Genomic DNA, 13,432 nt, shown 5'->3' with positions numbered 1-13,432 from the left:
AAAAAAAAAAAAAAAAAAAGGAAGGAACATTTAATGTCTGTAGAAGTGACATCATAACAGAGCAGGTCCACATTGCCTGCTGCTTCATCACATAGCAGTGGAAAAAGTGAAGAGAAGAGGAGGGAAGTTTTTATCCATTAAATACATTTTTTGGAACAAACATATGAAGTTTTTCTAACAAACCCAAGGTACACTTTAGGATTTTTACATGAGAAAAAGAAAAGCTAGGGTGAGGGAGGTTGGTACTGTTCACAAAAAACTATTTGTACAGCACTTCACCCAATACTTGTAAGCAGAACAGAAGGCAGAAGGATGCACTGCATAGGTGTGCATTGCCACAATGTCATGGTTAGGCATACTATAACTAGTTTCAGTTTTATTAGCTTGGGCCGAGACATGAATGAAACCTCAGCAGTCACAGTATTTTAAGTGAACCATCCCGTTAGGACCACTTTTTTCACCTCCTTTGCTTTCTAATGGAAATGTATCCTTTTTATTTTGTCTTACCATCTGCATTTACAATGAAAATAGAAAAACAATTACAAAGACAAAAGTTATATTAAGATGCTTATGTTGTGCAAACAGTCAAGAATCTCATCCATCTCTTCAAAGTTCAGGAACAGCTAAAGCTATCCTAACAGCAAACTGTAACAAATACAGAAACAACAACTGCTGCAGAAGATGATGGTTAATCAGACAACCTGTGCACACAACTGCAGTTTCACTGTCACCCATTTCAATCAAAAATCACACTTACATAGTTTGGTTGCAATATTGGTTTAAGAAGAAAAATCTATCACGTTGGAAAGTCCTGTCCCAAATATGTGAACAATGATATCAAGCAAGTACCCACAACAGAACTTACTCTTATGCACGACAGAGATGTTTCCTGCTTGATAGTTTAGACCAGCTTCTCCCTCATCGCTACTGGGTTAATGCCCCTTGCCTCCCTCCAGCCCCTGGAATTTGGAAGCAGTCCCATGTTGTCACTAGAGACTCCAGGAAAAAACTCCTCCCTCCAGCTCAAGCACCCAAAAGAATCCTTCCAATGTTAAATATATACCTCTGAAACAGATTACAGGATATCACCGTTTTAGTGCTAATAATGTACGAATCATCTTAAGACAATTAATTGCTGTGAGGCAATGCTGTGAGGCAAACTGAGGTCACTTGCTTGATTCTCTTAAAGCAGTAGAATAAGAAGCTACCAGCAAAGCAAATAATAGGAAATTATTCAATCTACTGTACAGCCTCTCTGTGCACCACTAATGGGAAATGGCAAGCAGTAGATAGTCTTGCAAAGGGGGAATGATAGATACAGAGAATTTCAATTATTAGAAGTAATAGGCAGGAATAGATGTTCTTCCAATAAGGCAACAAAGAAAGAGAGACTGAATCCCACACCTTACTAACAGAGGATGCCCTATGCATGAGAGTGAAAATGTTTTATGATCTTCACATGAAGCCAACACGTTTTTCCTATTTTCTGACAGTGTTCTGTCCCAAATGTTTAATATGACAACCAGTAGAGGAAGTTCAGATTTTGCCTGCAGCACAGAGAGGTGCTGATGCCATGACATGTCAAAGGAACTAGGTATAAGCTCCTACAAGCTCCACGTAAGAGAGGTGATGTAGAGCACCAGTAATACTTCTTCGGTGCTATAATCTTCTAATGCTTTTCTTAGCATTGCAGCACAGTGGAGAAAAAATGAGTGCAAAATTGAATTTATCTTCATTGGAAAATTGCAAGGACAATTACACTAGCCTTTTTGTCCCCCCCTGACAACTGCAGTAACATTTACTAGACAGACAAGACAATTGATTCAAAAACCTGCCCACTAGAGATAAGGGCAGTATTGAAATCTGGTGGCATATTCAAATGGCACACTCACTGTCTAGCGTTGCTCTAAAAGTAGGGTACTACTTACATTAAGGTGATGACAGTTTGTAGAAAACCTTATTGCCATTTGTGCCATGGGATGGAGGACTGGCTGAGGTAGCAAGGACAACTGGGGTGAGTCCCTGCAGCTTCACCCCTGCATCACAGCAGGGCCTCAGGGAAACCAAATGAATTTTAGGGAGACTCAAGAGAAGCCTCCTAAGCCAAGATTCAGGTAGGAATTGGCCCCATTTTTGCCTTCAGACCGACGGAAACACTTACTCAGCCACCCTGAGATAGGCAGTCACAAGAGGAAAGTCATACTAGAGAGACCCTCAGCCACTGGAATTTGCAGGCACAAAAGACGAGTTACCCAAAGAGCGCTAAATTGTTCGAGGCCACCCAGATTCTTCACCCTCTTCAGAGCATCAGCAGGAAGTCTACCATGCGGGCTTCATAAATGGCCAGACTACAGAAGTAAAAAGCACAAAGACACTATTTTCGTCACTGCACAGAATTTCTGACTTCTCTTACAAAACACTGAAGAACTGTCATGCCAATCATAAGGGAAATAATAAAAGGCTTGCCAGGAAAAGTAGGACTTCTGCGACAGTCAGTGTGCAGTACTCAAGAATGAAACGGGCATTAGCTTTCCACGTTCCTGTATTTACCCACATACAAAGGGATATTTGAACTTCCCATAGGAGTAAATGCCAGGCTTTATGTCCTGAGAATCAAGTTTTATCAACATATTTTAAGAAATATGCTGAGGGAAAAGCTCATAAATGATACCAGGAGTTCAGCCACACAAATAATTATGAATACAGGAATAATCAAAGGGTTTTAGTGCATGCAAAGGTTTGTCAACCCACTAATAAATCACACGTCATTACGTGCTCAAGGAACTCCCACAGTTAAGGGAGTTAGGTACTGCATTATTTCTTCTTTTTGCCTGACAAATATATTGATATTAGTATGTACCACAGAGCACATAATGCATAATGTGACTGGGAAAGCTGTCAGTTACAAAAGGTATGATTTTTTAATTTCCTAGTTGAAAAGCAAAACAATACTTCATTCTAGTCTGTGAAATACAATCTGCAAAATACAGTAACTATCCGAGTCTGCTGCATAGGAGATAATTCTTTCGCAAGTAATCTGAAACAGCATGGAGTACCACACACAAGCTAATTTATTTTTTCAAACTGGTAGTGACACAGAATAGTTTCTCACACTGACTCTGTAAACTAGTACAATAGTATGAAATTCTTTGTTAATTTCCTTCATTTTGGGGCATTCAATTCTGTACCTGAAGGTAAGAAGAGTAGTATATTTAAACCTGTCATCCTTCCAGATTTCCTCCCCCCCCCCCCCCCCCAAGAAAAATGCAAAAGATTCAGAAAAAAAGAACTTCCTTCTCAAGTGAGGAAAGCAAAAGCAAAAATCCTGGGGATGTATGATCCTACAAATGGAGACTGTTCAGGTGCATTCAGTTTCTAATCAAGCAGGCTGAGCCCCACACTCCAAGGCTTCTGCTGTCTCCCATTTGTTTGAAGATAATTCCAAATACTGACATAGTGTAATATATGCAAGTCAACAACTGCAGGAAAGGAAAGAAAACACCCTCAGGAAAAGGTGCTGGCTGCAGAACCTTTGTGAGTATTAAGCCAAGATCTGTCACCACCATACTGTTTAGAAAGACACCCATGTGTTTCATCGATGCTATTTCCTAGAGCATGTGACCTGTCCCTGTAAAAATGCAGCTAGGTGTTGTTGGTACTAGTGTGGCACAATTTCTCTGTCTGCTGTTGAGAGCTGTCACTTACCCCAGTGGAAACCAGGATAATAATTCTCCCAAAGTCAATGAAGTCACACTAAAATAAGCCCAGCACAGAGCAAAAATCAATCCTCAGGTTATATGCAAGATTCAAAGCCACAGAGTAAAAGCACGTAACACATACCATACTAAAACAAATAAATTCTAAAGGTAGATGGATTTTGGGCAACCAGGGTTGCTTCCCCTATCCTGAATCTGAACTACTTCTGCTGTCATGCAAAAAATCTACTATAAAAACTTTAGCCACAGCTTTAATTACCAAACTTGCAGTTAATCCCAGGGCAGTCCGTGACAGTCAGCACACCGCAGGCGGCTGGGACGCCCAGCTCTCTGCTCAGCACTGCTGAGACACCCCTGGAGTGTTGTGCCCAGCTCCGGGCTCCCCAGGACAAGAGCGACGTGGACATACTGGAGGGCGTGCAGCAAAGGGCTGTGAAGACGATAAAGGTTCTGGAGCATCTGACATAGGAGGAGAGGCTGAGAGCTGGGACTGTCCAGCCTCAGGAAGAGAAAGCTCAGGAGGATCTTATCAATATGCATAAAAACCTGATGGGAGGAATGAAGACAACAGCCAGACTGCTCAAGGGAGCCCAGAGACAGGACAAGTGGCGACGGGCACGAACTGAAATACAGGAGACTCCACTTAAACATAAAAAACCCCTTTTTTGCTGCAAGGTTGGTCAAACATCAGAACAGGTTGCTGAGAGAGGGTGTGAAGTCTCCATCCTTGGAGATACCCAAAATCTGGCTGGCATGGTCCTGAGCAACCTGCTCTAATCAACCCTGCTTTTAGCATGCGAGCAGACTACATGATCTTCAGAGGCATATTCCAACCTCAACTATTCTTTAGTTCTACAATAGCTACGCAAAACTTCTCTGATACCCAAGAAGTCAGCCACTACTTGCAGTGGCATCACCACTACATAAGCACAACTGAACCTAAACCTCTGCAATAAATCAGTGACTTGTTATTGCAACAATGTTCTTGCATTTTAAACACAAAACTATCCCAAATTCCTCCTTAGGAATTAGTGGCTTCCTCTCCCTCATCTACACAGAAATTATATGATATTTTAAAGTTAAAACACCTGTTCCATTTGCATATTCTTATGCAATTTTATAAATAATAAACAAATAGGTTTGCTTTGCTCCAGAAGTTTACAACATCAACCTTGCAAAATCTAAACCCAAAATTAGCACAACAGATCGCTCTAATCACCTCTGTAGATTCCACAGATCTTTCATATATAGCTTGCATATCCTTTTTTTTTTAAGCAGAGTTGTAAAATAGAGACTCAAATTTCATTAGCAATCTCTTTCCCCCTGTCAGACGAAAGGGTGTGTTGGCCAAAATATCTCCGGCAATAATAAGTTATGCCCTGGCTGAGACTTACTTTCTTGGTTCTTCGGGGCTGGATATCTGAAAACAATGTTTTTGTATTTCTGGCCTCTGTGGCAATTTGAAACTTATTCAAACAATCTGAAAATCATTCAAACACCTTCTTTATCATAAAAGCCGAATATAAGTGAATTTTAAAAGAATTTTACCACAACTTTTTGTCTTTTTTTTTTTTTTTTTTTAAACAGGAAAAGAATATTGCAATTTAAAAGCAGCTAACTTCAGAAAACACGTGAAAACACAGTGCATTCAAGGGTAAAGGTAGTTCTTCACATTGTTAAAGACCCCCAAGAACACCAATGAGCCATGAAGCTGGAATCTTAACCTCTGACTTAACAATTAACCTTGTGAATCATATGGTAGGACTGGTGTTTGTCAGGAAATATTTCTGTTTCATTTCAACTGAAGCACAGCAGCAAAAAAGAGAAAATTTTCTAGAAAGCAAAAAAAATATTACTCTTTGCCTTTTCAGGAGTCCTGATACTTTTATTCTTAAAAAATTAAAATAATTCTATTCCATTTCCAAACAGTATTTTTCAGAAGAGGGCTTGTTAATAAAAAAAAAATAATAAAAAAAAAATTAGTTTTCAGATCAGCCATCCATCTTGCATATTTTTAAATAATCATGGTTCAAAAGGAGGGGCAGTCACATGCTCTCTCTCTAAGATTTTTGAAACCACTTTATAACCCACTAGTTGCACGTATAGTTTATTACAAATGTGACTTCCTGCACAGCTCTCAAAGTTAAACCCAGCAAAAAAAAAAAAAAAAAAAAAATCTTTCAATCATTAAGAAAAACCTTAACACAATTAAAAAGATACATATATATACTGTTTTTAATGTAAGAGCGACAGGTGGCTTCTGGTCTATATGTTATTTTTTCTTTAAGGACTAAATACCAACAGCATGATATGCAGAGCCTTTGTCATAAGATTTTTCCCCCCCTCTACAGTCAGCTTTGGGTCCGTTGTCCTTATCTCAGAGACAGCTCAAACCACAATTTTCCAGCCTCTGCTAGAAAGCGCTGTCACGCTCCAGAAAGGCCCACATCTCAGAGACTGGTCATGGTGGCTTGGACAGCATAGGTACCAGCACCGCTATGCATTCCCGCATTCTTCACATTGCGCTCATGGACAAAAGCGGTGTACTGTCCGTCCGCGGCGCGGGTCCTCGGCGGGGCCCACGCGTCCCACAGGCTTCCACCACGTTGGCAGCGGTCGGCAGCGTCAAGGGGCCTGGATTATTGGGGAGCGGGAGGGGGCACAATTAGTAAACAGGTATGGATGAGAAAGAGGGTGGAAAAGTAAAGCAAAGGTTAAGACAAGAAGACTGAGGCGAAAAGGCAAGGAAAAAGGGCATTGCTGGAGGGTAAATACTGAAGGAAAGAGGCATGCAAGTATACGCGTACATGACAGCGCTGTCAAATAAACCCCTTTTCTGCTCAGTATCATGCACATTTTTGCAGAAGTCTGAAATGACAAGTTAAGCTATCTCATGTATACACTGTCTACACTTAACAAACGAAAAGCACCTCATATTTCAAAGCACTTCACAAAACTGAGCAAGAACCATGTGCGTTTTACAGACGGAAGAAAATAACGTGGTGGAGGAACAGACCTCCCAAAGATGCAGTGCATTTTATTTGCGGGAAAGGGTTTAAGTGGCAGCTCTAAATGTACACCTGAAACAAGCATCTGTAAGTAACACCAGTTTTCAAAGTCACTGGAAAATGCAGATTCCAATGCAAGTTAAAAAAAAGGAGAAGAAAATAGCAGCTAAGAAAATGAGCATTACTGCACAGGAGCAAACAATAGAGCACGCACAAATCATTCACAATTTAGGTGACTAAAGGACCAAATACTACTGAAGAAGCTGACTGTAGCTGTACCTGATTAACCTAAAAAACTAACTTAGCTGGAAAAAGAGCCATTTGAAAAAAGGTCACAACACAAACTAAGAGACCTTGCTTTCTAATTTTGCCTATGAAGGTATAATTGTTCGTAAATTTTAAATCTTGAATTCCTAAAATCAAAACCACAGAAATGCCATGCACAGTTATGGCTAGTCTATACCACAGTTGGAATAAAGTCCTAAAAAAGCTAGAAAGAGGAGCAGAGGAGGACACTCATCACTTTAAACAAAGTTTTGAAAAGTATTTTTATGCAGGAGACCTTAGCTAGAAAGCTATAAGGCTTCAGGCACAAGCATCTCCAAAGCAGCAGGGATAAGCAATTTACTGAAACAGCAGAATTTTAAAAGACTTTAAAAAATGGACAATGATCTGTTAACTGTTTTCTGTTTTACTAGGGATTCTCTCCTGGTATGTCTTAGGAGAGGCTGATGCAAGGTACAGTCAGGTATCAACAAAGCGCTTGGAAAAAAGCACTCTCTCGTAAACTACTTAAGCAAGGAAATTCCTAAAACAAACATATTCTTTCAGTTTAATGTAAAATTCTCTATTTAATGACCCAATTCTAAACAAAGTGGAAACATTGTTGCTGCTCATCTAGAGGGGTCCTGCACAGCCCCCAGCTCAAATTCTACCTTCTCATGTTCCAGAAAGTCTGGTCTAATACTCCCAGCCCAGTCAGAAGAGCTAAGCAGCCAGCGCATGAGTTGGAGATCACATGTGTTAAGGCAGGGAAGCAGAAAAGCATGCAGGATTCACAACAGTGGTAAATGATTAATGCTCAGGGATAGTCCTCCTTTAGAGAGAGAGGATTTATACAAAGGTCACCCATGGGTAAATTTAAAGTTTTAGTTTTTGTGAAATACGCTGAGGAAGTGACTTGTGAATACTGAAGGCTGCGATCCTCAACAGTTTGTTACATTATCTTCTAATTTAAGTGGTTAAGTGAAAGCTACATCCACTAGCAAGCAAAAAAAACCAACAACCAACCAACCGAAAAAAAAAAAAGAAGCAAGCCCAAACAACACCCCCCCCCCCCCCTTATTCCACAATAAGGAAAAAGTTATTAAACCTTTGTCTCCTGTCCTATCTTAGCACAGAAACAGCTTGAGAAAAGACTAAAGTTAGAAAGACGCTGATTGTGTATTAGGCTTCCCGGCCTTGCAGTAATGTTCCAGACCATTTCCAGACCATGCAGACCAGTACAGTTTTCCTGTACTGACAATTTTACTGGAATGGAGTAAAGAAAAAAAAACAACTCACTAAAATCCTTCCTATCTGGCAAAGTACCTTCTACAATCTGGCACAATTGCTGCTGGCAGCTGCAGCATTAACATTTTAAATTAAAGGAAACATTGAAATTAGGAAGGGATCTAAGCTGCAAGGTAGCCAATACAGGCATCTGCCAAGCAGAGTACAGAAACTCATGAGGTCGGGACCTTACTTCTAAACCCCTTCAATCTAACCATCTACAAAAATCTCCAGTCCAAAAGATTTTGGTGTTCTCAACAATCCTTGGCAAACTCTCTCTAAAAGAAGACTATTTTTCTGACAGAAAGCAAAGATAATTCATGCAGAAACAGGCCAATTAAAGACAGTAGCAGTTGAAAAGAGATCTTATTAGCAGCATCGAGACATCAAGACTTGAAGACGCAATAGCCAAGTCACAGCCCCTGCAATAAATACGTATGTTCCGGCAATTATATTAACCTAACCCCACTTCCCATCTAGGAAACCAGAATGTAGCTCAGTTGCTGACTCAGCTCCAAACTGTTGTCGTCTTCCTACAGCTGGATTTGCCCTTCATTACAGGCAGTATTGTTTCCACTGAACACATTAAAACCTCTTTATCAGAGACAACTGCCTTCGATAATAATGATATGTCTCTAAGAAACATAACACACACACAGTACAAGCATTACACTCTCGATTAAAACACCAATTGCCAAGAAGCTCGTTTTCTTTATGGCATACTGTTTTGGGTTACGTGCAGGTATATTTTGTATTCACTCCCAGTGTTCTATAGAAAGGCTACATACTGCAGCAGCTGGCGTGTAAGCTTAGATTTCTTGACAATGTTAAGACAGACAGGCTCAAGTTCTTAATCCTAAAACAGGCATACCAAGACCAACACTGAAACAGATTGGCTACACACTCCTCTCTGCTTCTGAACAAAAGCAGCAGGATTTCAATAAGCAACAGAAGCCTTGCAAATACTAGCAAGAATGCTAGCACGAATCAGATACCCAGGAAAAGCTGTTTGGAGCAAGAGTCGAACATTTCCACCAAATGAAATACCAGTTTCTAGCACGCATCTTGCAATTACACCAAAGAATAAAAATAAAACCATATTGAGAATGCTGAAGAATAAAGAAACCACCACCTTTCACCCACCACCATGGAAGGAATCGAGCGATCAACAGGATCTCATCATAGACAAGCACAGATTTCAGATACTAGACAAATCAAGGGCAAAAGAAAGAAAAACAGCATTGATCATATGTTCTGATTGAAACTTCAATAAAATGCAACATATAAAGCGGAATTAGCATCCCCCTTATAATCCAAAATCCATAGTATTAAAAGTCTTTACTCAATAAGAGATTTACAAAATTGAAGTACATTTGTCATTACACTGTTAGAAACGGGTATCATCTACTTTTAAGAGATACTGAAGCAAAGTAGGTTCATATGCCTGACAATGGGAGAAGGACCTTTTCTCTTGAGGGATGAAACTGCTTAGGATAAGAGCTTTTGTGTTGCTCCATTCCATTGCTGCTGCTCCTGGAGAGTCTCGCAGAAACAAGAATTACCTTTCTAAGATAAGCCATACTGCCTCTGAATGCACAAGAAGCTGAATAAGTTAAGATGACGTGTCCACAAGTACTGGGTTGATATACGTCAGTTTTGGTTTTGAAATAGCTTTGCATTATAGAATTACTTTAAGAAAAGATAAATGATATGTACATTTATCTTCAGACAAACCATCCTCATTTTGAGATGCATCCAATCCATAAAACAAATACTCTGATTACACGAAATCAAAGCTCTTATCTTCAGCTTGTGTCATTTTCCTCAAGCCCCCATTCCACCCAAGATAATGAAAAAAAAAAAATCAGCTTGCCCATTTCAAAAGGTTCAAAAGATTCACAGGGATACTGGTTTACAAGGTTCTGCATTTTGTAAGGATCAAGGTCCTTGGGTCCCATGATACCAAGCAAAGGGTTACACGGAGTATTATGGCAAATGAGAAGGACCCAGCTCTCTCCAAGACTTGAAAATGCTGTTCCCGATTTAATAACTTCTTCAATCCCTGAAGAAATTTCCTTTTGGTTGGTAGTGACTAAGCCTGTTGTCCTCGCCTCCCCACACTACATTCACAGCAACAAATCAGCTGCATCATCACTAAATTAACTGTCAACTTAGGCTAAAGATACAAGGATGGCCCCTTATTTAAGAGCAGATAAAGAAACAGCCACTCGAATCATGCATAAAGAAGCAAAATTCATTTCCCAGCAAAGCAGAACGTACCACTTCTTGTCTTGCTGGCTGGCTCCTGGGCTCCGTGGGAGGTTTTCTATTTCCACTAAGACTGGGGCAGAAGGAACGACTGTTAGGACAGGTAGGTTTGGCTTTGCATTCCAGCTCTTTGGAGACAGAATACAAACAAGTAAGTTATTATACACACATTAATGAAGTGATGACACATTACACATAGCAAAACATATCACCACTTCTCCTTAAGCACAAAGCTAAAGTAAGGCTGTTGTCTTCCATTACTTCCACCCCACTGGATACCTATGCCCAGTCTTTCCCAGTACCGCACACAGTACTGGGCTCATAATGAATCCTAGGCTGCTCAAAGATTTCAGTAAAAAGCTACGGCCTGCTGTGTCTTTTTTGAATTCATGCAGTAATGCTTTCTTCTGTATATAACTTTGCAATAACAATAGATACCTTTGGGTTGCAGGCCTTTGGACTGCCATTTGAAACAGAACTGCTCCTGAAAAAAACAACTCCTTTTCCAGAGAAGGCAAAAGGCTGGGCAAAGCAGCGATCTATCAGCGGAGATTGAGCATTTTAATGTTAAAACAAACCATAATCCTGTTTCCACCAGTATGTGACCCTTTCTGTTGCACTCTGCATCTGAAAGGCTCCAGAAAGCAAGACAGGGTCTCTCCAAACTCCAAGTCCTGTTTTTTGATACTCAGAAGGAGAGCTACTTTACACTAACATCCCTTTTCAGTGAAACAAGGTATTCTGTGTGCAAGTACTGAGGGAACAGGTGTCACTGACTTCCTTCTCAAACTCAGAAAACACTAGATTTTTGCTAACAGTGTATTCTTTCATTTGACGGTGCATTCCCCTCTTTCAGAGAAAAAATACTGTGACCAGGAATTAACATAGCTGCTGATGAATTGCATCCCCCTTTTTTTTGTTACTTAGCATATAGAATTAAAGCGCTTTGGATAATAACAACCCTCAGACAAAGGTACTTTTGTGTAGCTATGAAAATCTGTAACTATAAATAGCATAGTTTCTATAGTACTGGGGCACGAGGTATCTTCCTTATGCCAGCTAAATTAACCAATTATCTTGCTTGTAAATTAGCAGTCATTTCTTGGCATGCAATTCAGTAGTTAACCATTTTTAAGTTTCAATTGCTCAATCACTGGATTTTAAGGACAAGTAACAAAATCCTCAAACCTGCTGAAATACATACAAACTGCCTTTGAAAAGAATGAGAGTCCTTACTTGTGATCCATTAGTTTGGTTGCTAACAGCATTGTTTGCAGTACTGAAAGACAAAAAGCATTTAAATCAGAATCAGATCAACAAACTCTTTCTGCAGGCTGACAGAACTGCAAGGATTTTCAGAAACACACACAAGGTCTAACAAAGATCTTTCCAAAGTACTTAACTGTTCTCAGAAGAAAACTTAAAAACTTATGTTTTAGGTCAGCTGCCTCATTCTAGGTAACTAAGGGTATCACATTATTTTTATTTGTTCAAGCTGTAGTTTATCTGTAATTCATCTGGTTCTCCCTCTTCCTTTCCTAAACCACTTTGGTTTAAAAAGTCTTCCTGATTAAGCAGTAAGGCAGGGCACTTTTAAAGCAAAACCAATACAAGTTTTAGTTAAACACCCAGCAAAATGTGACATTGTTGAAGCCTCACCTACATGCTGTAGATACTACATTTGTTCTATAACTAGGACTCCTCTGATTTGAAGTTTCACATCACAAAGTTTATCAGAAAAATTGAGTTTCTTCTGCATACAACCTCTAATGGACTGAATTACTGCTTCAGAGTCTTAAAAGCAGCTATTCAAAATTATGTGCACAGCAGCTTAGCACAGCATTGATAATAATTTTATATTATTAAATATTTAGTATATTTAATAAAGAAGACCCATATCCCTATTTCTGATGATGTCTGAATCTGCAAGAGACATTTCACATTTTCACATTTTTGAGAGACTTAAAAGCATTAACACCCTGCACAATAATTATGCACTACAAATCTCATGCAAAGCACACTTTTTTCCCAGGCTTCTAATCTTTTAAAAAATGGTTCCAGTCTCCTACAACCCATTAATCTTCTGATTTACAGTCTGGACAATAGCTATCCAACCTGGCAAGCTGACAATTCAAATAGATTTCTGTATCTACTTCAGCGATTCTTTAGAATTATTTTACTTAAATACCATAACGTCAAGACCAAACAAGCTGTCCCTTGCCTGTTTCCCAGCTTCGCACCTTCTCTATTGAGAGAATGTGGAGGTTACCACAGAACAGTGCACATTTAACAGAAATATTAAGGAATGCCTTCTGGGTAGCACGTTTCCCTGTGCTGAGTTAACATAAAAGAATGGAACAACATACATCTTTCATGATGCATTTCAATTAGCAACGCTCAAGTGTAGAGTTTCAGAAATGGCATAGATTGCTCTGGAGACTAACATAACAGTGCCACACCTAGGTGCAGATCAGAAGATCACTGTCTTATCAGAAGGAGAAACTGCATATGAAGTTTCTCTTCCCACCCTCAGAATGACCTAAGCAGCATGAAACTCGGAGAAGGGCATGACAACACAGCATGACGAGAGTACTAATTAATCACAGTCACATTTTGCATGCAGAGGATCCTTAAGCACTTTAATAACACCCAGTTTTGAAGAGTACTCCCCCATTATATAAAAAGAAAAGACAATAGAGAAGGTCACAGAGAGACCCCCACTATAATAACTGCAGCCTCGTCCCCACACTTCCTCGACTTTTCCCCCTTGTGCAAGAATCAACCCTGTTGTTTTGAAATGTTATTTCAACATTCCTTACCCAGGTCCTGACTGTCATGATGCTCAACATCTACGAGTATCTACTTTTAAAAAATAATTTGGTTGCAATT

General features: G+C 39.7%; 1 protein-coding gene across 4 annotated transcripts in view; it reads right to left on the bottom strand.

Moving 5' to 3' along the window:
• The window catches only part of EPB41L5 (erythrocyte membrane protein band 4.1 like 5), a 61,003-nt gene that overhangs the window by 17,115 nt on the left and 30,456 nt on the right, over positions 1 to 13,432 (bottom strand). For 3 of the 4 annotated variants that reach the window (XM_049804321.1, XM_049804331.1, XM_049804339.1), the window contains exons 15-16: positions 11,780 to 11,822; positions 10,556 to 10,671 (exon numbers count right to left, since the gene is read on the bottom strand). In XM_049804321.1, the coding sequence (XP_049660278.1) occupies positions 10,556 to 10,671; positions 11,780 to 11,822 (159 nt within the window). Of the gene's footprint in view, positions 1 to 5,211; positions 6,351 to 10,555; positions 10,672 to 11,779; positions 11,823 to 13,432 lie in introns of those variants that run through there. The other variant, XM_049804349.1, reaches the window with a different exon arrangement.

This window comes from Accipiter gentilis, chromosome 1, assembly GCF_929443795.1.
Source record: "Accipiter gentilis chromosome 1, bAccGen1.1, whole genome shotgun sequence".
Classification (NCBI taxonomy): domain Eukaryota; kingdom Metazoa; phylum Chordata; class Aves; order Accipitriformes; family Accipitridae; genus Astur; species Astur gentilis.
The sequence above is the reverse complement of the archived record's forward strand: the minus strand, read 5'-3'. Positions and strand labels throughout refer to the sequence as shown.